This window comes from Oncorhynchus nerka, linkage group LG14, assembly GCF_034236695.1.
Source record: "Oncorhynchus nerka isolate Pitt River linkage group LG14, Oner_Uvic_2.0, whole genome shotgun sequence".
Lineage (NCBI taxonomy): Eukaryota > Metazoa > Chordata > Actinopteri > Salmoniformes > Salmonidae > Oncorhynchus > Oncorhynchus nerka.
Window position 1 is genome coordinate 19160089 of NC_088409.1, and position 25055 is coordinate 19185143.

A 25055-nucleotide genomic window follows, 5' to 3' on the forward strand; every position below is an offset into this window, starting at 1 on the left:
ACAGTCCGAGGCTTTGAATGAGCTGTATTCCGCCATAAGCAAACAAGAGAACGCTCACCCAGACGTGGCGCTCCTAGTAGTCGGGGACTTTAATGCAGGGAAATTTAAATATGTTTTAACAAATTTCTATTAGCATATTAAATGTGCAACCAGAGGGAAAACAACTCGGGACCACCTTTACTACAGAGACACAGACGAAGCTCGCTCTCCATTTGGAAAATCTGACCATTATTCTATCATCCTGATTGCTGCTTACAAGCAAAAATTAAAGCCGGAAGCACCAGTGACTAGATCAATAAAAAAGTGGTCAGATGAAGCAGATGCTAAACTACAGGACTGTTTTGCTAGCACAGACTGGAATATGTTCTGGGATTCCTCCGATGGCATTGAGTACCACGTCAGTCATTGGCTTCATCAATAAGTGCATCGACGACGTTGTCCCGACAGTGACCGTACGTACATACCAGAAGCCATGGATTACAAGGAACATCCGCACTGAGCTAAAGGCTAAAGCTGCCGCTTTCAAGGAGCGGGACTCTAATCCGGAAACTTATAAGAAATCCTGCTATGCCCTCCGACAAACCATCAAACAGGCAAAGTGTCAATATAGGATTAAGATCAACTCGTACCTCACCGGCTCTGACGTTCGTCGGATGTGGCAGAGCTTGCAAACCATTAGACTACAAAGGGAGGCACAGCTGAGCGCTGCCCGGTGATACGAGCCTACCAGACGATAAATGTGAGTAAGACCTTTCAACAGGTCAACGTTCACAAGGCCGCAGGGCCAGACGGATTACCAGGATGTGTACTGCACGCATGCGCTGATCAACTGGCAAGTGTCTTCACTGTCATTTTCAACCTCTTCCTGTCCGAGTCTGTAATACCAACATGTTTTAAGCAGACCACCATAGTGCCTGTGCCCAAGAACGCTAAGGTAACCTGCCTAAATGACTACCGACCCATAGCACTCACATCTGTAGCCATGAAGTGCTTTGAAAGGCTGGTCATGGCTCACGTCAACACCATCATCCCAGAAACCCTAAGCCCTCTCCAATTTGCATACCGCCCCTACAGAACCACAATCTCAATCTCTATTGCACTCAACATTGCCATTTCCCACCTGGACAAAAGGAACACCTATGTGAGAATGATATTCATTGACTGCAGCTCAGCGTTCAACACCATAGTGCCCTCAAAGCTCATCACTAAACTAAGGACTCTGGGACTAAACACCACTCTCTGCAACTCGATCCTGGACTTCCTGACGGGCCGCCCCCAGGTGGTAAGGGTAGGAAACAAGGATCAGCATGGCGGATGTGTTAACACAGGCCCCTCACTGGTGCGTGCTCAGTCCCCTCCTGTACTCCCTTTTCAATCATGACTGCACGACTCCAACACCATCATTAAGTTTGCCCGATGACACAACAGTGGTAGGCCTGATCAACGACGAGACGGCCTATAGGGAGGAGGTCAGAGACCTGGCCGTGTTGTGCCAGGACAACAACCTCTCCCTCAACGTGATCAAGACAAAGGAGATGACAACAGGAAAAACAGGACCGAGCACGCCCCCATTCTCAACGACGGTGCTGCAGTAGAGCAGGTTGAGAGATTCAAGTTCCTTGGTGTCCACGTCACCAACAAACTAACATGGTCCAAGCACACCAAGACAGTCGTGAAGAGGGCACGACAAAACCTATTCCCCCTCAGGAGACTGAAAAGATTTCGCATGGGTCCTCAGATCCTCAAAAGGTTCTACAGCTGCACCATCAAGAGCTGGTTGTAATCACTGCCTGGTATGGCAACTGCTCGGCCTCCGACCACAACGCACTACAGAGGGTAGTGCAAACGGCCCAGTACATCACTGAGGCCAAGCTCCCTGCCATCCAGGACCTATATACCAGGCAGTGTCAGAGAAAGTTCCTAAAAATGGTCAAAGACTCCAGCCACCCTAGTCATAGAACAGTCTATCTGCTAAAGCACGGAAAGTGGTACTGGAGCGCCAAGTCTAGCCCCTAGCCATAAGACTCCTCCACACCTAATCAAATGGCTATTCGCGTTTCCCCCTCTTTTACACCGTTGCTATACTCTGTTGTTATCATCTATGCATAGTCATTTTAATAACTCTACCTTCATGTACATATTACCTCAACTAACCGTTGTCTCCGCACATTGACTCTGTACCGGTACCCCCCTGTATATAGTCTCGCTATTGTTGTTTTACTGCTGCTCTTTAATTACTTGTTACTTTTGTTTCTTATTCTTCTTTTAAACTGCATTGTTGGTTAGGGACTCGTAAGTACGCATTTGTTCGGTGCATGTGACTAGTAAAATTAGATTCGAATGGCCCTCCAACTGGTAATTACTAGTGTGAAACTCGTCTTTAATCCGGAGCACCCACTTACATACATTTTTGTCATTTAGCAGGAGCTCTTATCCAGAGCAACTTACACTAGTTGACTCCATACATTTTTCTCCCACATGGTGACCTCTGATGTCACCCAGTAAGGAAATGGCCTCTAACAGCATTTTTGGCAGTTAAGTAGATTGCTTTTTATTTTTTTATAGTTTGGTTACAATCATAATAGCTGTAGTTTATGGTTGACGCAGCTTGTTAGCCAACCAGCTTTCTCAACCAGTTCAAATGACATGAATGCATTCAGCTGGTATTTACAACATCACAACTGATAAATTCCCCACCTCCCACATGGTTACAAACGCAGCATCACAGTGGAAACTTGAGGCCCAACATAACAGTCCTGTCACAAGAGACAATGCCAAGAACATTGTGTATGGCATTTCATTTTCCTGCTGTACTGAAACCGATCCAAACCGTGACCCCCAAAACCACAATACGTACCGAACCATGGGTTTGGTGAACCGTTTACAGCCCTTATTGGAAATTGTTAAAAGTAGTCCTTGTGCATAGAGTTGTATGGTTTGTTTAACTTTACAATCAATTTCATTTTTTGGCATACTTTTAAAGTAACATCCGAGTCTGTGTCACTATTACCGTGGCATTACCCAGACCCAGACGTGTCAGCCCTCCAGACATTATTCCCAGAAGAATGCTCTGCTTCCTGGGCCCTCGCCCTCCCATGGATTGTCTGACTGTTTGTTTTGTGCCACCATGGAGCCTAAAAATGTTTTTTTTTTTGTGAGATATTTAAAACCGTTGAATAGAGTCGCCTGTCTTGATAATCAAAGCCATCTGTTTCCTTCTACATTGTGTTATATAAAATAAAAATTTTTTTTTTATTTAACCTTCATTTAGCTAGGCAAGTCGGTTAAGAACAAATTCTTATTTACAATGACTGCCTACCTCGGCCAAACCTGGACAACGTTGGGCCAATTGTGTGCCGCGCTATGGAACTCCCAATCACAGCCGGATGTGATGCAGCCTGGATTCGAACCAGGGACTACAGTGACTCCTCTTGCACTGCGATGCAGTGCCTTGGACGGCTCTGTGTTTGGAGGATGGCAGATGTCAGCGTCGGGTCACAGGGCACTTGAGGACACTTTGGATTCTGACGGTAGCTCACTGTAGCTTATTGCTTTCACTTTCCTCCTAGGGTTGGGTGGTATCCAGATGTCCATACCTTCATGCCATGCCTGTGCCATCCCGGGATATATGGTATTACTGGTAGTGCACACAAGGGGCGTTATTTAAAAAATGTACGTAGAAAAAGACCCAAAACGTCACCAGAATGCTATAAGTACTAAGGAATTCTTATAGAGGATGCTAGGTAAGTGCTAATGAGCGCATGCAAACATTTACTACTAGGACAGACAACCCAGCTCATAAAGTTATGCAAGTATCTCAAAACACAGTTTTCAGCATGCACAAAACAAATGTTAGGGAGCAGGGATCTTAATCCCGGAGGAGATGTTCTCTGCTGCTCTTACCAAGAAGCTTGATCTTGCAAGCTAACATGTTAGCCACTTAGCTAACATTAGCAAGTTAGCCAATTAGCTAACATTAGCACGTTAGCAACGCCCAGCTGGAGAGAATTTATTTGGCACATATTAGTTAACTTCATAGTTATATATTGCACCAGTCAGTTTGGTCACACCTACTCATTCCAGGGTTTTTCTTTATTTATACTATTTTCTACATTGTAGAATAATAGTGAAGACAAGCTATGAAAAACATGTGGAATCATGTAGTAACCAAAAAAAGTGTTAAACTAAATATATTTGAGATTCTTCAAAGTAGCAACCCGTTGCCGTGATGACAGCTCTCCATATGTGTTATTTCATACTTGTGATGTCTTCTATTATTCTACAATGTAGAATAGTAAAAATAATGAAACATCCTTGAATGAGTAGTTGTCCAAACTTGACTGGCGGGATGTGTTTAGGCTGATTGACAGACCCACTTTTTTATTTGACTGGCTCGCTGGTGTTTCTTAGTTTACAGTGCCTTCAGAAAGTATTCAGACCCCTTTTTCAACATTCTGTTACAGCCTAATTCTAAATTGATTAAATAGTTTTTTCCCTCATCAATCTACACACAATACCCCATAATGACAAAGCAAAAACAAGTATTTAGATGTTTTAGTTAATTTTTAATAATTTATCAACCACATTTACATAAGTATTCATACCCTTTACTCAGTACTTTGGAGCACCTTTGGCAGTGATTACAGCCTTGTCTTCTTGGGTATGACACTACAAGTTGGCACACCTGTATTTTGTGAGTTTCTCCCATTCTTCTGGATGGGGAGCGTTCCTGCACAGCTATTTTTCAGGTCTCTCCAGAGATGTTAAAGTTCAGGCTCTGGCTGGGCCACTCAAGGACATTCAGAGACTTGTTCCGAAGCCACTCCTGCGTTGTCTTGGCTGTGTGCTTAGGGGTCATTGTCCTGTTGAAAGGTGAACCTTCTCCCCAGTCTGAGATCCTGAGTGCTGTGGAGCAGATTTTCATCAACGATCTCTCTGTACTTTGCTCCGTTCATCTTTCTCAAATCATCAAATTTTATTGGTCACCTATATATAGTTAGCAGATGTTCATGCGAGTGTAGCGAAATGCTTGTGCTTCTCGTTCCGACAATGCAGTTATCTCTAACAAGTAATCTAACAATTCCCCAACTACCTAATACACTCATCTAAAGGGGTGAATGAGAATATGAACATATAAGTATATGGATGAGCGATGGCCGAGCGGCATGGGCAAGGTGCAGTAGTTGGTATAAAATATGGTATATACATGTGATATGAGTAATGTAAACATTATTTAAAGTGGCATTGTTTAAAGTGACTAGTGATCCATTAAAGTGTCCAGTGATTGGGTCTCAATGTAGGCAGCAGCCTCTGAGTTCGGGATTGCTGTTTAGAAGTCTGATGACTTTGCTATAGAATATCGATCCTGACTAGTTTCTGTCTCTGCTGCTGAAAACCACCCCCACAGCATGATGCTGCCACCATCTTTCACCGTAGGGATGGTACCAGGTTTCCTCCAGACGTGACACTTGGCATTCAGGCCACAGAGTTCAATCTTGGTTTCATCAGACCAGAGAATCTTGTTTCTCATGGTGAGTCCTTTAGGTGCCTTTTGGCAAACTCAAAGCGGGCCGTCGTGCCTTTCTGAGGAGTGGCTTCCGTCTGGTCACTCTGCCATAAAGTCCTGATTGGTGGAGTGCTGCAGAGATGGTTGTCCTTCTGGAATCCCATCTCAACAGAGGAATTCTAGAGCTCTGCCAGAGTGACCATCGGGTTCTTGGTCACCTCCCTGACCAAAGCCCTTCTCCCCTGATTGCTCAGTTTGGCTGGGTGGGCAGCTCTAGGAAGAATCTTGGTGGTTCCAAACGTCTTCAATTTAAGAATGGAGGCCACTGTCTTCTTGGGGATCTTCAATGCTGCAGAAATATTTTGTTACCCTTCCCGAGATCTGTGCCTTGACACAATCCTGTCTCGAAGCTCTTCCGACAATTCCTTCGACCGCATGGCTTGGTTTTTGCTTTGACATGCACTGCCAACTGTGGGACCTTTATATAGACAGACGTGTGCTTTCCAAATCATGTCCAATCCACTGAAGTTGTAGAAATATCTCAAGGATGATTAATGAAAACCGGATGCACCTGAGCTCAATTTCGAGTCTCATAGCAAAGGGCCTAATACTTATGTAAAATAAGGTATTTCCTTTATTTCTAAAAACCTGTTTTCTCTTTGTCATGATGGGGTATTGTGTGTAAATTGCTGAGAAAAAAACTGAATTTAATCCATTTTAGAGTAAGGCTCTAACGTAACAAAATGTGGGTTAAGTCAAGGTGTCTGAATACTTTCCGAATGCGCTGTACATAAGTGCACACATTTTTTTATTCTGGCTAGTGGTCTAGCAAACTAGCATAAAACACCCTAAATATCCCTCCACGTTGGATTTGATATGTACAAAACAGTTAACAATATCCCATGTACAAATGCTTCAAGTGCAACAATCTATCTTCCCGACGAATGTCTTACATTTTGGGTGCAGAAACCTACATTTAGTATAACCTAATGTTCCAAATCCCATGTAGCCTAGCTTTTTAACCTCTAGTGACTCCCCATCCCGGGTCCGGGAGCGTAATCGACTGACACTAATTAGCATAACGCAACGGACATAAATATTCCTATTCATGAAAATCACAAGTGAAATCTATTGACACAGCTTAGCCTTTTGTTAATCACCCTGTCATTACCTAATGTTCCAAATCCCATGTAGCCTAGCTTTTTAACTGTAAAATAATTATGGATTGATTTTATTAGCACCCCAAATGTGGCACGTGGACTGATTTACATCTGACCGGCTGCCCCCCGTGCCCCACATGCTGTTTTTAATTTGTGTGGGTGCCCCCCACCCTTTTAAAGCAGCTCTCAGGACACACCCACAGCTAAAAATATATTTGGACCACACTCCTGAAAGCAGATGCAAATTGTGAACGCGTGTACTTACACACATTCAAGGACTATTTGGACACCCATCCAGACTGTCTGCTCAGACCTGTAGGACTATTTGGACACCCACCCAGACTGTCTGCTCAGACCTGTAGGACTATTTGGACACCCATCCAGACTGTCTGCTCAGACCTGCAGGACTATTTGGGCACCCATCCAGACTGTCTGCTCAGACCTGCAGGACTATTTGGGCACCCACCCAGACTGTCTGCTCAGACCTGCAGGACTATTTGGGCACCCACCCAGACTGTCTGCAGACCCACCCCCAGACTGTCTGCTCAGACCCTGACAGGACTCCAGACTGTCTTTATTTGGCACCCACCCAGACTGTCTGCTCAGACCTGCAGGACTAGCGTTTGCCACCTCGATTCCCCCACTCCAACCACCCATTCCCACCCAGACTGTCTGCTCAGACCTGACTATTTGCGTTCACTGCCACCTCGATCCCCCACTCCAACCACCCATTCACCATCCAGTGATTACAGCAGGACTTGGGTGCTCTTTTGTTGGAGGGGGTTCCACCACTCTGCGGAGTCTGCCAGCCATGGACTTCTGGGGTGATATTGTCAATTTGAAGACCACCACAGCAGCCAAAGCTCCATGTGTGTTCTGGTCTGTATTGGGAATAGGCATGTGCTTTTTTTCATAGCAGTGTGGTTTTTAATACTGTTTAGTTTGAGAGTCTATTACTGTACCAGTGATGGAAGAGGTAGGAACCCAAATAACAAGCAAACTATCTCCAAAAGTTAAGCCCACTGAATTAATCTGAAACCATTTAGCCTTTTAGCTATTTCAGTAGAAGCAGCACTTGCTAAATGGGTAGTTCTCTAGAAGTTCCTTCCATATTGTTTAACTAGCAGGCCCAGCAACCGTACTAGCTAAATCAATAACTTTCCCTTCATGAACATATTGCTTTATGTTCTAATGCAGCACATTCAAGCTGCCGTGGGGCAGACGTTCAGAGTGGTCGTCTAGGTAGTGGTGGTATTCTAGGTAGGCTCCTACTGACTGGATTGTTAGTGCTTTCCAGAGCAGTAGCACTGACTGGACCACATGGCTGATTTCATCATCAGGAGGTAGCCTATCTGTTTAACCCTTTGTGTCTAATTATATTTACGAGGCACACCTTGGTTCTAGAAAAAAGCTTGGCAGCCATTTTTAAACTCTGAACTCTGCTGTAGTGCCCTGAAATAGTGCACCACGCCTAGAATAGCCATGAAAATTACAGGTCAGTCAGTGGAATCTATCATATGTGACAGGAGGCTGATCTGCCTAGAAAGTTAGCAAAATGTTGTCAACTGCCACTTAGTTTAATATCTGTCTGTTGAGTTGGTCTCTAATAAATAGACCTAGAGTTTACTTCAATGAGTTCAATAAGTAGTAGACTAAACCCAACAGGTTGGACTTCTCTTGGGTTCATAGCTGTTACAGAACAATTGTCCCTTGTTAGGAGGAGAATGCAGAGTGATGTAGAGACCAAGAGGGAATGCAAGCTGGAGAGCTGGATAACACAACTTGTAAAGTATAAGTAACTCAAATCTAAACACTCTGTCTGTGTTGTGTGGCTAAGGCAGCCTGTCTTTGGACTCGGGGCGTGCTGGCTTGTGCCCAACACAAATATTTACCTCTGCGCTTACCCCCGCAGGTGGTGTCCAGCAGCCTAGGCTTTATTCAGCAGGGACATCCCTCTGAGTCATTCCCCTTGGCTATAGCGTTCAAAGGCCTTTCTCCTGTTTAGGCCGATACCGTAGGATACACTGTCTCTTATAATGAATCTAACCTCAGGCGTAAGAGAAACACCTGAAACTATATCCCCCTACATACTGGTCTGTCAGGAGGTTCTCTTCTGCACTGTTCAACCAATCCAGTAAATATGGAGGAGTTAAGATGGAGTGTCACCTCGTTAATGTCCAAAAGCTGAAGTCTCGTCACAGGCTCTTTTTCCAGTTCCCCTGAAAAGCAGTGATAATGGCATCTCCCATATCAACTGAACCATGACAGTTTGGAGTTGTTCTTGTACATGGTATAGTTGTATGGAAAATGCAGGGTCTTTCCCATGACTGTTTAAGAGCCGATCAGAATATAGCTATGATTTCTTTGTTGGGTCCAGTCTTGAAGCAGATGAAGCTCTACTATTCTACTATTGCCTGTGTGGTCTTAGTGAGATGGCTGGATTAAGTAGTCCTATTGAATTTGACTGCTGTGTTAAAAGGTGTAACCTAATAGGAAGTGGAAGACCAAGAACAGGAAGTAAACTTCACACAGCTCCAACTGTCACCCAATGTGACCTGTATTACTCTCTTCCATTGTGTATCTCTGGTGCTGTGCTGCGTCGTCAATAGGAGTGACTACGTAGGCCCACTTTTTAAAGTACCTCATTATTTCGTTCCTACCCACTAGTGTCTAGGTTGTTGTACAATTCTTTCAATGCTTAAAGATGCACTATGAAATCACTCCGCCATTTCCTGGTTGCTAAAATTCTAATAGTTTGCCTAATTTCAGTTTGTGATAAAACAAGCAAGTATAGTGTAGAGAATCATTGTACCATCTAAACTGCTGTGAAATATATATTTTCCATAACCAGAAGTATTGTTTGCAGCTGGTTTGCAGCTGGTGTGCAAAACCGAAAGCAAAAGATGCAAAAATGAACACTGAAGAACGGGAAGCATGGAGCACGTAGACAATATCTACCGCTTCTTAGACTAGACTTTTAGTGAGTGACAGATCGATAACTCACATTTCTATGTGAATTTTTGTCAGGTCTGTCAAACAGTTACATATTGCAGCTTTTAAAACAACTTGCTCTTTGGGAACTATGAAGATTTAGGCTATTGACTGAATAAATGTCCTTTCTCTCTGCATCTCCACCATATGTACATTCTGTTCTCTTTGTTTTGTTTCAATCTGCCCAATGAATTTGTATTTCTCCTTGTCTCCAGGGGAACGATGATGAGGCGGTGGTGGACCTGGGGAAGACTAGCTCCTCCATTCACACCAACTTTGAGAAAGAGGAGCTAGAGAGTAAGTCTGATTTTAGTATTTATATATACACACAAAGTATCACATGGGCCCGGATCCTACTCATGTTGACAGTATACACGGAGCAGTATCAAGGAGGCCCATGTGTAATGGCATTGTATGGCCATAGGACAGAGGGGATTCTACAAATGGATGCTCTCACTCTCACACACACACACACACACGTGTTTTTACTCATGCGCTGTAATGTCGTGAGAAATTCAGTCACGTTTGTCTGGCTTGGTCTGGTGATTGAGGTATGCATTGCTTCCACCCACATTCCACTGAGCTCTGACTGCAGGGGAAAAGCCCTGGCACAATTTCCAGACTTTATAGGATCCACAATGGAATTCTTAACAATTTATCTTCCACACACACACACACACACACACACACACAAGCTGTAGCTGCATCCCCTCCCAAGAAACTGTGTTTGAGGAGACCAGGCTTTGTGAGGTGAACTTGAACACTAATAACTTGTAACCCCTGGTTAATGAGCTAGAGAACCGTGTAACTTGGAACCCTGGTAACTTTGAACCCTGGTTAATGAGGTAGAGAACAGTGTAACTTGGAACCCTGGTTAATGAGGTAGAGAACAGTGTAACTTGGAACCCTGGTTAATGAGGTAGAGAACAGTGTAACTTGGAACCCTGGTTAATGAGGTAGAGAACAGTGTAACTTGGAACCCTGGTTAATGAGCTAGAGCACAGTGTAACCCTGGTTAATGAGCTAGAGCACAGTGTAACCCTGGTTAATGAGCTAGAGCACAGTGTAACCCTGGTTAATGAGCTAGAGCACAGTGTAACCCTGGTTAATGAGCTAGAGCACAGTGTAACCCTGGTTAATGAGGTAGAGCACAGTGTAACCCTGGTTAATGAGGTAGAGCACAGTGTAACCCTGGTTAATGAGCTAGAGCACAGTGTAACCCTGGTTAATGAGCTAGAGCACAGTGTAACCCTGGTTAATGAGGTAGAGCACAGTGTAACCCTGGTTAATGAGGTAGAGCACAGTGTAACCTTGGTTAATGAGGTAGAGCACAGTGTAACCCTGGTTAATGAGGTAGAGCACAGTGTAACCCTGGTTAATGAGGTAGAGCACAGTGTAACCCTGGTTAATGAGGTAGAGCACAGTGTAATTTGGAACCCTGGTTAATGAGGTAGAGAAGAGTGTGAGAATGTAATGTGTTAAGCTGCCCCACCCCCACCCTGGTTCTAGCTCTAACAGCATTACTGAGGATTAGCCTGCAGCTCTAGCCTCCACTAATTTAATAGAGCCTTCTCTTTCACTCCCCCCTTCATTCTTTCTCTCACTCATTCACTCATTCTCTCTAGAACACTACCACTCATTCACATAATCACACGGTTGGTACAGGCAGACCCAACCTCCATGTTCCCCTTCCGCTTCTCTGTCCCTCCTCTCTCCTAACCTCCATACTTCTCTAAAGTAATATTTACTTGTGTTTTGTTATACATCATGATCAATGTTCCCCCTAAGCTGTGTGTGGGTGCTCCACTCCCCAGGACTGCCTTGCAGAAGAAATACCAGCCCGCGCAGAGGCTCACGAGACTTCACTCTGCTAGTTTCCCTGTTAGTTTACACCAATGTTCCCCTTAAGCTGTGTGTGGGTGCTCCACTCCCCAGGACTGCCTTGCAGAAGAAATACCAGCCCGCGCAGAGGCTCACGAGACTTCACTCTGCTAGTTTCCCTGTTAGTTTACACCAATGTTCCCCTTAAGCTGTGTGTGGGTGCTCCACTCCCCAGGACTGCCTTGCAGAAGAAATACCAGCCCGCGCAGAGGCTCACGAGATTGAACTTCACTCTGCTAGTTTCCCTGTTAGTTTACACCAATGTTTCCCTCTACTGTAGGAATTGTGACCAAATCGACATTTTTAAATGCAACATAATGAAATAAACCGAACTATGCAAGACCGTCTGAGATTGTTCAAAGATCAAAGCGAAGAGCCGCATGTAGCCACGTGTGCACATTTGTTCATGTCCTTTGCTAATTAGTGCATTATTAGCCCAGTTGTAGCAATGTCTGCTGAGCAATGGGTAGTGATAAGTGATTGCTTCCTACAAGAGCACAAAACATACACTTCTAGCCATCTAGGGGCGGCAGGGTAGCCTAGTGGTTAGAGCGTTGGACTAGTAACCGAAAGGTTGCAAGTTCGAATCCCCGAGCTGACAAGGTACAAATCTGTCGTTTTGCCCCTGAACAGGCAGTTAACCCACTGTTCCTAGGCCGTCATTGAAAATAAGAATTTGTTCTTAACTGACTTGCCTAGTAAAATAAAAAAATTAAATCTTTGAAAAGCCAGTCAGGTAAAGAGCTTTTTTTATATCTTAAAGGGGCAGTGATGTATTTTGAGAAGGGCTTGAATAAGCAACGTAGTCAATAGGCAGATGGTAGCATACATTTTTTGTCTGACTCTCTGTGATAATGGTATGCAAATAATGATTTGTAAAGTGGTTTCCTCATCAAAAAGCACAATAAAACATTTTCGGTCACCTCCTCGTCTGAAGGACAAGTTGTTAAACAGGTTAATTTCCAACGCTGCACAAGTCTCATGGAATGTAGGCTGACATAGAACACCACACAGTGGCTGCTACTGTAGGCTGACATAGAACACCACACAGTGGCTGCTACTGTAGGCTGACATAGAACACCACACAGTGGCTGCTACTGTAGGCTGACATGGAACACCACACAGTGGCTCCTACTGTAGGCTGACATGGAACACCACACAGTGGCTGCTACTGTAGGCTGACATGGAACACCACACAGTGGCTGCTACTGTAGGCTGACATGGAACACCACACAGTGGCTCCTACTGTAGGCTGACATGGAACACCACAGTGGCTCCTACTGTAGGCTGACATGGAACACCACACAGTGGCTCCTACTGTAGGCTGACATAGAACACCACACAGTGGCTGCTACTGTAGGCTGACATAGAACACCACACAGTGGCTGCTACTGTAGGCTGACATAGAACACCACACAGTGGCTGCTACTGTAGGCTGACATGGAACACCACACAGTGGCTGCTACTGTAGGCTGACATGGAACACCACACAGTGGCTCCTACTGTAGGCTGACATGGAACACCACAGTGGCTGCTACTGTAGGCTGACATGGAACACCACACAGTGGCTGCTACTGTAGGCTGACATAGAACACCACACAGTGGCTGCTACTGTAGGCTGACATAGAACACCACACAGTGGCTGCTACTGTAGGCTGACATAGAACACCACACAGTGGCTGCTACTGTAGGCTGACATAGAACACCACACAGTGGCTGCTACTGTAGGCTGACATGGAACACCACACAGTGGCTGCTACTGTAGGCTGACATGGAACACCACACAGTGGCTGCTACTGTAGGCTGACATGGAACACCACACAGTGGCTCCTACTGTAGGCTGACATGGAACACCACAGTGGCTGCTACTGTAGGCTGACATGGAACACCACACAGTGGCTGCTACTGTAGGCTGACATAGAACACCACACAGTGGCTGCTACTGTAGGCTGACATAGAACACCACACAGTGGCTGCTACTGTAGGCTGACATAGAACACCACACAGTGGCTGCTACTGTAGGCTGACATAGAACACCACACAGTGGCTGCTACTGTAGGCTGCCATAGAACACCACACAGTGGCTGCTACTGTAGGCTGCCATAGAACACCACACAGTGACTGCTACTGAAGGCTGTATTGTAGAACACCACACAGTGACTGCTACTGTAGGCTGACGTAGAACACCACACTGTGGCTGCTACTGTAGGCTGTCGTAGAACACCACACTGTGGCTGCTACTGTAGGCTGTCGTAGAACACCACACAGTGGCTGCTACTGTAGGCTGTCGTAGAACACCACACAGTGGCTGCTACTGTAGGCTGACATAGAACACCACACAGTGACTGCTACTGAAGGCTGTATTGTAGAACACCACACAGTGGCTGCTACTGTAGGCTGGAACAACTATTTCAAAAGCTATTTCTATGTTAAAATGTTATGGGATGCATTTTCCCCATAATTCTAGGGCACTGTGACGATGGTCCTATGTACTCTGTCACATAAATCTAAAACCTTTGATAAAGGACTAGACATGGTTTATGAGAAGGACATTTATTGATGATAATGTTGGGCAGTGATGTTCTTTTTGTTGGTCGATCATCCGTGAATGAGAAGTAACAAGAGTTTTTAGTTTGGCGCACCAGGAATTGGTTTTTATTTTCTCCAGTTTTTTTATATATTTTTTTAATATAGGTTCTTTCTGGTCATACATTTTGGTGATACCAAGTTGTAGATACGATGTGATATTGTTTACTAATTAAAATGTGAAGGTAGATGGTCAGAAATGTGTATGATTACCTTGTATGTCCTCGTTTTGAAGAGGGTTCTGTTCATAGTTAATGAATGGTACGGGTGGCGCGGTAGGAGCTTAAACCCGGGGGACGCACATTTTTATATACTGATAGTATTTATGCTATGAGGCGGTGTTTCCCAGCCCGGGTCCTCCAGGACCCCCAACAGTAAACGTTGTTGTAACCCTAGACAAACGCCTCATTCAGCTCTTTGAGGGCTTGATGATTAGTTGACTAGTTGAATCAAGTGTGTTTGTCCGGTGTTATAATAAAAAAGTGTACTGTTGGGGGTAGTGGAGGACCGGGGTTGGTAAACACTGCTCTAAAGCATGGGTTTATCATAGTTACTGAGGTGTGCTGGTATAACTACATATGTTTATTATCTGACCGTGTATGTATGGCACTGTATTTAATGTGCTCTGAATGTCAATTGACCAGATACGTGTAAAGGTTTCCGTTTAGTTGCATCATGGGTATTGTGATACAGGCTGTATCACAACTGGCCGTGATTGGGAGTCCCATCGGGTGGTGCACAATTGTCCCAGCATCGTCCGGGTTTGGCCAGGGTAGTGTTCTTGCCTAGTTAAATAAAGGTTCCACCTAAGAAGCCTGTCCTCTCATTGTTTGTGGGACAGGACAGGGGACAGGTCAGCATGCTGCTGGGTTTTGTTTGAAGAGCTCTATTTGATCCAGTTTATTATTTTCTAAATACTTGTACATTTGGTCGGCTGTTATTATCTTCACTTGCAAATAGAAAGTGTCATTCTGGGCAAGAAATAATGTTCTTCCTTGTTGCCTCCTCACTGTAAAATCCTACCGCCGGTCTCACAGCCACTCTGGTAGGACTACATTATGATTGAATGGCCACGGTAGCCTACTTGGCCACGGTTAAAACTAACTTAAAGCGGGTACAGCCTCCGTGTTCACAGTAAACTCAAAACGTTCACGTTTGTGCTCAGCATAACTGAAATTTGTTCAGTGGCGGAAATAATTTGAGGCAGTGAACATTGATCATGAGCCTGCCTACAGGCCTAGTCTAACAAGTCAGACGATTGTTTCTGAAAAGTGAAAGACCGGAAATAGTGAGTTTTGGTCTCTAACTACTGGTTGTCTATAGTGGGAGGTAACAGGTGGGAGGTAACGTCAAACTGTATTGGTCACGTAGACCAGGTTTAGACTAACAGTGAAATGTTTAATTACAGGCCCTTCCTAACCACACAGAGAAAATAATAATAGAAAAGTAAAATACGTAATAATAAATCCACAATGAGTAACGATAACTTGTTTATATTCAAGAGGCAGCAGTTGTGAGTAGATATGCACGGGTACGGGGTAGGCCTACATAGTCATTGATGTGCACTGTGTCTCAGTGGAGACATTGGCAGCCTGCAGGAGACCTGACCCCAGCCAGCGGCAGGGTATTGGAGACCATTGTTTAACTACTGGCTGTGTGTGTGTGTGTGGCCCAGGGACTCCTCCTACTGCGCAGAACGTTACAGCTGACAACCCAGAGGTGCTAATGGAAACCACAGAGGAAAACCTCTGAATGTTATTTATTCATAGGAACGCCCAGAGATACAATAAAGATGTTAGCTGGAAGCCTGGAACAATAACGATTTTAGTTATATTATTAGGGCTGTTGTGTGTCTCTGTCATCCATGTAAATGGAACTAAGTACTTTTAGACAGGAAACCCTGCAGGGGTATCAGCTGAGTATCACAGACCTTTTTTAGCTGATCCAGACACCAGAGAGGAACTGGGGAGGGGGGGTAGGTAATGTTTCTCTCTATGCTATGCTTCCTATGCTAGGCTCACAGCTCACCTTTAAGCGTGGCACCCACAGCATGGGACACTTCATCTAGGGAGGTCACAACTGAAGTATGCAGAGATTTATTACTGCTAAAAACTCCCCGTGGCTCATAATAGGGAAAGCATTGGAAGACACAGCTTCCCACTCACAAATACTATGTTTTTAGTGTGATTTTAAAAAATTAAAAAAAGTTTTTAAATTGTAATATATTTTCCCCTCATTGAGCTTAGGCTATGACATTACATGTATGTGACAGGGCGTGATGAAGACCCACCATGCTGTAGTCCTCACCTCCCTCCTGGTCCATTTATCTGCTCTGTCCAGACTGACGTCAGTAGTATGCCATCCAGAACGGTTTAACGGTCCCAGCTCTCAAAAGATAGTGTGTTTATAAGCACAAAGAGCAGGCTACATGTCCTTCTCCTTTTTGAGCCTTCTCTCCTTTCCCCATGTCCTGACAACGAGCAGTGAGTAGAGAGCAGTGGGTCTTGGGCAGTGACGTCCTTTCTATCCATTCTTAGCTGCTGTCAGAACGGCACAGAACTCGTCCATTCATTTAACGCTTCTGGTATGGCCACTTGACACGTCAGAAATTGAGAGGAGGATAAGAGGGAAGGGTTACCATTGTGTGTGACGTACGTAAACAACAGACAGGAAGACTTGTGTAGGGGGGGGGCACAGTCTGTGATGGTAACTCCAGGGTGGCTGCAGTGTATGAAAACAACTGCATTTTTCTCATGCCATTTTGGGCCTGTAAAGAAAGTGGATCTAAAGATTGTAAAATGCTGAAATCAGACCATATGTATTACCAAGAACCGTATTGACAATTCAGATTTTTAAATGCACAGTGTATATATCCAGCCCAACTGCAGATAAGACTATTATACATGGTAGACCGTGATTGACCATGCCTCTCTCTCTCTACCCTGTTCCCAGGTCACAGAGCAGTCTATGTGGGTGTCCATGTTCCTCTGGGCAGAGAGACCAAACGGAGGCACCACCGCAGCCACCGCGGCCACAGACACCACCGCAAGAGGAGAGACCGCTCGGACCATGAAGATGGACGAGAGTCTCCTTCCTATGGTAGCTAAGACCAGTTCACTCTCCCACCTCAACATCTGCTTCATTCACTGTCCTCAGATCAGCTCTATTGCCAGATCTCCATTCTCCAGCCCTGTTTCCTATACCAAACCTTTTACTGTCCTTTTTCCACTAATATTCCCCTTGGTTGTACTACATTACCCATCTTCCACCTGTACCCCCTGTGTTTCAGACACCCCGTCCCAGCGTGTCCAGTTCATCCTGGGGACAGAGGATGATGATGAAGAGCACATGCCCCACGACCTGTTCACTGAGCTGGACGAGCTGTTCTTCCGGGACGGACACGTCTACGAGTGGAGGGAGACAGCCAGGCATGACGCACACCCTTCCTCACTACTCCTAGTGGATGTTTCCTCATCCAACCACATAATCAGCTCCTTTCATCTGTGTGTGTGTGTGTAGGTGGTTAAAGTTTGAGGAAGACGTGGAGGATGGAGGGGAGCGTTGGAGTAAGCCCTATGTAGCCACGCTGTCTCTCCACAGCCTCTTCGAGCTCCGCAGCTGCATCCTCAACGGCACTGTCATGTTGGACATGAGAGCTAACACCATTGAGGAGATCGCAGGTGAGTGTGTATGTATGTCTCTGCAGACATTTTACTGTGTGTGTGTGTCTGAAAGTGGAATGTGTTGAGTAAAGCATGCAGTCTACCCTGTACCCCATAGACATGGTGATAGACAGCATGGTGGCGTCAGCTCAGCTGGAGGAGGAGTTGAGGCAGAAGGTGAGGGAGGCCATGTTGAAGAGACACCACCACCAGAACGAGAAGAAGCTCAGCAACCGCATCCCTCTGGTGCGCTCCTTCGCTGACATCGGCAAGAAACAATCTGACCCACACCTGCTTGAGAGAAACGGTGAGGGCCCTCGCTGCACCTCTCCTTTTGCCTCTTCTGCTCTTCATCCCCTCATTTCAGCTCTTCTACAAAATAATGGTTTATTTACACCCCTTTTTGTTGTGTTTTGACAGATTGAATGAATGTACTATGCACATGTTGTTTTATGAAGTGGGTTGGGTCATTCAAAGAGGTGTCAATTGGCTGAGGTAACTGAGTGACAAGACGATGAGCAAGATCTGATCGGTGCATGAGCCTTACTGGCATGTGATTTTTCCCATCATGACTGTTCTTGAACACTGCAGTGAAGTCTGAGAGTTTGTTTTGTGTGCTGGATTGTGTTTTCTCCTGGAAAGATGTTTTTGTGATAAGGATTTTGTGTTGAAATGTTGTAATAGGCTAATAGTTAATAACTTAAAACCAAAGTAAATCTGTGCACATGCCATCATATGTAGCAATTAAATCACAGTTGAAGATTATTGGTCAGCTTCCCCTTGCTTGTGATTGGTCCGTTTGAGTGACCTATAGTATATCCTTATTAAAGTGTGATGTAACCACGGCATTTATTGTGTTTTTGTAACATTTTTGCAAAAGGTTGCTAAACAGTGTTTTTGTGTGTGTTCTGAACATGTTCGCTGCTGTTTGTGGGCAGTTGGCATTATGATAGATGTTAATTGATCTTGACTTAATCTCTCCTGGTTTACTGCGGCTCCATGTACGTTGTGCAAATGTTCCCTGTGACGTTTTGGGATGTACTGAATATGCCCCTGCTCTTTGTCTTTGACTTCCACTAACAAGACACTTCCAAGGCCTGGGCTTCGCAGCATGAAGAGCATTGTTCCCAACACACATTTAGTATTCTTACCCTTCCTGATGTATTTTTCCTCTCCCTCTTATCTTTTCCATCCTGTCTTCTCTGCTTTCCCAACTACCCTTGTCCCCTCCCATAGGAAGTCTATCCACCTCCCGCCCCTCCCTCCTCAAGGGAGTCCAGGGGGTCTCAGTTCCTCAGTCGCTTCCTGCTCAACGCCAGCACCCCCTCCTCCCCCCTTAGCACCCCCCAGAACACCCATCCCGTAGCCAGATGCAGATCCCCCACCCCTCCTTGCCTGTCCCCCACCCCTCCTCTGACTGACCCAGACCCACCCCTCCCTGCCTGTCCCCCACCCCTACTCTGATTGACCGGTGAGGGTAGGAGCTGGAGTATCCCCAGTGTGGAGGTCCATGCTTCAGATGGGGAGGAACTGAAGCTCCGGTCCGGTCTAGTCAAGGACCACAAGGAGGAGTCTGGGGTGCAGACCCTGCCTGTCTGGTGCAGCTCCTCCCCCCACCTCCAGCAGGTTAAATATCCTGCAAATAGCATGAACCCCCCCCCCCCTCCACACCTTCTTCACCTTACATAATCTGACCTCTCTCGGTCCTTAACATTGTATGTGTCTGTGTGCGTGATGACTTGTGAAGCACTTAAAGAGTACATTTCATCAACATAAACCAGATGTTTTAGACTTAGTGAAACACGTCAATTCTGGTCTTCATTTCCACGTTTGGTTGCGAAAGGGCTATATTTTGATTTACTATTAATCTCATTCCCCCCAGCGGTTACATCACACCTTGAGAAGGTTCCTCTACATCTCAAGCGAGCAGTTCGGTATGAAATGCACTCCCTTCTGGATGTGCTTGGTGGTACCACCTCGTGGCTTACTATAAAAACGGGTGACCGCACGCCTTATTTGGCAATGGTCTTGGTAAGTGGAGTGTGCCAATATATATTTTGCATGACGCTTCCTTGACCAGACTACTGGCGTTACACAAAATTCTAAAGGCAGGAAGGCACATGACCAAATTCAACGTTTTTGCTTACCGTTTCATGCATCTTTTACGAAGAAAAAAAACATGGAGGCTATGAGGATTATACATTTATTTGTAGCTACATCCATCGTTACAAGAAATAGATGGCTCATAGTTCAATGGTTTTGAGTTCTAATCCCACATGGGACAGTTGAAGTTGGAAGTTTACATACACTTAGGTTGGAGTCATTAAAACTAGTTTTTCAAACAGTCCACACATTTCTTAACAAACTATAGTTTTGGAAAGTCTGTTAGGACATTACTTTTTGCATGTAATTTTTCCAACAATTGTTTAAACACAGATTATTTCACTTATAATTCACTACCACAATTCCAGTGGGTCAGAAGTTTACAGTGCCGTGCGAAAGTATTCGGCCCCCGTGAACTTTGTGACATTTTGCCACATTTCAGGCTTCAAACATAAAGATATAAAACTGTATTTTTTTGTGAAGAATCAACAACAAGTGGGACACAATCATGAAGTGGAACGACATTTATTGGATATTTCAAACTTTTTTAACAAATCAAAAACTGAAAAGTTGGGCGTGCAAAATTATTCAGCCACCTTAAGTTAATACTTTGTAGCGCCACTTTTTGCTGCGATTACAGCTGTAAGTCGCTTGGGGTATGTCTCTATCAGTTTTGCACATCGAGAGACTGACATTTTTTCCCATTCCTCCTTGCAAAACAGCTCGAGCTCAGTGAGGTTGGATGGAGAGCATTTGTGAACAGCAGTTTTCAGTTCTTTCCACAGATTCTCGATTGGATTCAGGTCTGGACTTTGACTTGGCCATTCTAACACCTGGATATGTTTATTTTTGAACCATTCCATTGTAGATTTTGCTTTATGTTTTGGATCATTGTCTTGTTGGAAGACAAATCTCCGTCCCAGTCTCAGGTCTTTTGCAGACTCCATCAGGTTTTCTTCCAGAATGGTCCTGTATTTGGCTCCATCCATCCAGCTTCCCATCAATTTTAACCATCTTCCCTGTCACTGCTGAAGAAAAGCAGGCCCAAACCATGATGCCGCCACCACCATGTTTGACAGTGGGGATGGTGTGTTTAGGGTGATGAGCTGTGTTGCTTTTACGCCAAACATAACATTTCGCATTGTTGCCAAAAAGTTCAATTTTGGTTTCATCTGACCAGAGCACCTTCTTCCACATGTTTGGTGTCTCCCAGGTGGCTTGTGGCAAACTTTAAACGACACTTTTTATGGATATCTTTAAGAAATGGCTTTCTTCTTGCCACTCTTCCATAAAGGCCAGATTTGTGCAATATACGACTGATTGTTGTCCTATGGACAGAGTCTCCCACCTCAGCTGTAGATCTCTGCAGTTCATCCAGAGTGATCATGGGCCTCTTGGCTGCATCTCTGATCAGTCTTCTCCTTGTATGAGCTGAAAGTTTAGAGGGACGGCCAGGTCTTGGTAGATTTGCAGTGGTCTGATACTCCTTCCATTTCAATATTATCGCTTGCACAGTGCTCCTTGGGATGTTTAAAGCTTGGGAAATCTTTTTGTATCCAAATCCGGCTTTAAACTTCTTCACAACAGTATCTCGGACCTGCCTGGTGTGTTCCTTGTTCTTCATGATGCTCTCTGCGCTTTTAACGGACCTCAGACTATCACAGTGCAGGTGCATTTATACGGAGACTTGATTACACACAGGTGGATTGTATTTATCATCATTAGTCATTTAGGTCAACATTGGATCATTCAGAGATCCTCACTGAACTTCTGGAGAGAGTTTGCTGCACTGAAAGTAAAGGGGCTGAATAATTTTGCACGCCCAATTTTTCAGTTTTTGATTTGTGCAAGGCACTGTACAGGCACTAAGTTGACTGTGCCTTTAAACAGATTGGGAAATTCCAGAAAATGATGTCATGGCTTTAGAAGCATCTGAAGGGTTAATTGGCATAATTTGAGTCAATTGGAGGTGTACCTGTGGATGTATTTCAAGGCCTACCTTCAAACTCAGTGCCTCTTTGCTTGACATCATGGGAAAATCAAAAGAAATCAGCCAAGAAGACCTCCACAAGTCTGGTTCATCCTTGGGGGCAATTTCTAAATGCCTGAAGGTACCACGTTCATCTGTACAAACAATAGTATGCAAGTATAAACACCATGGGATCATACTGCTCGGGAAGGAAGGGAAGTTCTGTCTCCTAGAGATGAACATACTTTGGTGCTAAAAGTGCAAATCAATCCCAGAACAACAGCAAAGGACCTTGTGAAGATGCTGGAGGAAACGGGTACAAAAGTATCTATATCCACAGTAAAACAAGTCCTATATCGACATAACCTGAGAGGCCGCTTAGCAAGGAAGGAGGAAGAAGCCACTGCTCCAAAACCGCCATAGAAAAACCAGACTACGGTTTGCAACAGCACATAGGGACAAAGATTGAACTTTTTGGAGAAATGTCCTCTGGTCTGATGAAACAAAAATAGACTGTTAATGACCATTTATGTTTGGAGGAAAAGGGGGGAGTCTTGCAAGCCGACGAACACCATCCCAACAGTGAAGCACAGGGGTGGCAGCATCATGTTGTGGGGGTGCTTTGCTGCAGGAGGGACTGGTGCACTTCACAAAATAGATGGCAACATGAGGGAGGAAAATTGTGGATATATTGAAGCAACATCTCAAGACATCAGTCAGGAAGTTAAATCTTGTTTTCAAATGGGGCTTCCAAATGGACAATGACCACAAGCATACTTCCAAAGTTGTGGCAAAATGGCAACAAAGTCAAGGTATTGGAGTGGCCATCACAAAGCCCTGCCCTCAATCCTATAGAAGATGTGTGGGCAGAACTGAAAAAGCGTGTGCGAGCAAGGAGGCCTACAAACCTGACTCAGTTACACCAGCTCTGTCAGGAGGAATGGGCCAAAATTCACCCAACTTATTGTGGGAAGCTTGTGGAAGGCTACCCAAAACGTTTGACCCAAGTTAAAGGCAATGCTACCAAATACTAATTGAGTGTATGTAAACTTCTGACATACTGGGAATGTGATGAAAGAAATAAAAGCTGAAATAAATCATTCTCTCTACTATTATTCTGACATTTCACATTCTTAAAATAAAGTGACGATCCTAACTGACCTAAGACGGGACATTTTTACTTGGATTAAATGTCAGGAATTGTGAAACTGAGTTTAAATGTATTTGGCTTAGGTGTATGTAAACAGCCAACTTCAACTGTATATGGATGGATGGATGGATGGATGGATAGATAAACATTTTTATTTACAATATTCATCATGTGCCCACACACTTGTAATTCTGAAAAGTGAACACATACCTGTGAGAGGGGTGGCCCTGGTAGTAGTTGTAGGTTTTTATACAGTACCCAAGACTATTGAGTTAATTTGACCAAGAGCTATAGCATGAATACTGCAATGTGGGTTGGATTGAAATGAGCCCCTAATCTTCATTATCAAGGGGATGACTCACTTTTTTCTCCAACACAATACTGCAATAAATGTTAGTCCACATTTCATTTTTTTGCACCACATTGGGGATTTTAATTTACACTGGCAGTAGATGTCAGGAACTCATCACCTTTCCACTGAGAGTTAACTGTCCAGAGCCATATTTGCTTGAGATGCACATCATTTTATTATCAGCACGTGACAGTGGACTTCTAAGAATGCTTTAGTGTTGGGATCAGGTACTACCACAAAAATGTATATTTATGAGCAATTTCCCCGCTACCCACAACTTCTCACCTGAAAATGTGAGCAGTTTGGGCAAGGGTAGAGTTGAGCGTTACCCTTATACGAAGTTTGGTAACTGTTTACATTAAGTTGGCCCTATGTTATTGTAATCAGGCACTATTACCCCTGTTACCACTGTCTAATAAATTATATCAGGGTTTAATGTGAGGCGTGCTCGGGTTTCACCCCCATATGCACACAGACGCTGCACAGTATTACACAGAGTGAGTTCCATAGCAAGTCCTAGTTTCAATTGGCAAGGTTCATAGACCGTGAGATGATTGGTCAAAATACGTTTTTACAGCAAGAGGCTGAGGCCATGACGTGTGTAAATACCAACACGTGAGTGTGTTCTGTTTTTCCCAGCTTTAAATGTGCTGTCTTATTGGACCATATGGTGTATCTTGGCTGACTGGTTCAGTAAGAAGCAGGGGATTGACAGGCAGGGCCCCATTGGTGCACATTCCACCACTAATCTCCCTCTGAAACCTTTCTGTCCAACTTCAGCCTCCGTAGGGTCGGTCCTGTAAACACAGAGGATGCCTATGGGTGTCTATTGACCCCCCCCACTGTTTAGTTATTTCTCCCATCTCTGATTACTTTGTTGTGATACGTGGAGTTTCTCACCCAGCATGTACAGAGCAGCTGCATGTCTGAACAAACTCTCAAACTCACGGAGTCACACATGCATAGCCCCCCCGCTCTCCTTCTCAGACACATATTGTGTACGTCTACAAATTGTACCAATTCCCCATTCATATCGGCCATACAAACAGTTAATTTTTTACTGTTCAATTGACCACTGGTTTCTTCTACCCCTTCCACCCCTTGGGCAGGCCTCCTGGCATCCCCCCAGTCAGCTCCTGGGAACTTGGAGAACAGTAAACCGAGTGAGAGCCGCATCAACGGAGGAAGCAGAGAGAACAGCACTGTGGACTTCAGCAAGGTAACGTCTCTCCTCCCACTGCTGAGCAGTGTGTAGACCCACGGTCACGAGGACAGACAAGTAGAGCTCTGCTACCTGACCCGGGCCCGACATTATACATTGGGTCAGGGCCGAGTAGGGCCTTTTTTTATCAATATCTAGGGAACAGGCAGGGCTCGTGTATCACTAAATTGATCACAAACATTTTGAAGCTGAGCCATTTGCTCATGCTCTGCTGCGCAATAGTCATATCTGACAACGATCATAACATGGTGTCAGAAGTGCTTCAACATCGTCAAATATAAAACAGAGATTATTTCACAGAAAATAATGTTCCTTGAGTTTTGTTAGTGACAAAGTAGTTAACTGCTCTGTCATGTCTCGTCATTGAGCAGAGCAGCCCTAGCAGAGCCGTTGCTATGGATACTCGCTCAGAGCCGCCATGAGTAGAGTGCATGCAGAGCGAGCTGCGCGCAGGGTGAGACTGACAGAGCAGC

The 25055-nt window shown here is 44.7% G+C and overlaps 1 protein-coding gene across 3 annotated transcripts in view; it reads left to right on the forward strand.

Moving 5' to 3' along the window:
* Nucleotides 1-25055, forward strand: part of LOC115119385 (sodium bicarbonate cotransporter 3-like) — a 72332-nt gene that overhangs the window by 16412 nt on the left and 30865 nt on the right. For all 3 annotated transcript variants that reach the window (XR_010465730.1, XR_010465731.1, XM_065027681.1), the window contains exons 2-7: nt 9873-9954; nt 17077-17223; nt 17414-17552; nt 17644-17804; nt 17905-18093; nt 24470-24579. Coding sequence is in view for 1 of the 3 variants with exons in the window: in XM_065027681.1 (XP_064883753.1) it covers nt 9873-9954; nt 17077-17223; nt 17414-17552; nt 17644-17804; nt 17905-18093; nt 24470-24579 (828 nt within the window). In the remaining 2 variants the exon portion in view is untranslated. The remainder of the gene's footprint in view (nt 1-9872; nt 9955-17076; nt 17224-17413; nt 17553-17643; nt 17805-17904; nt 18094-24469; nt 24580-25055) is intronic.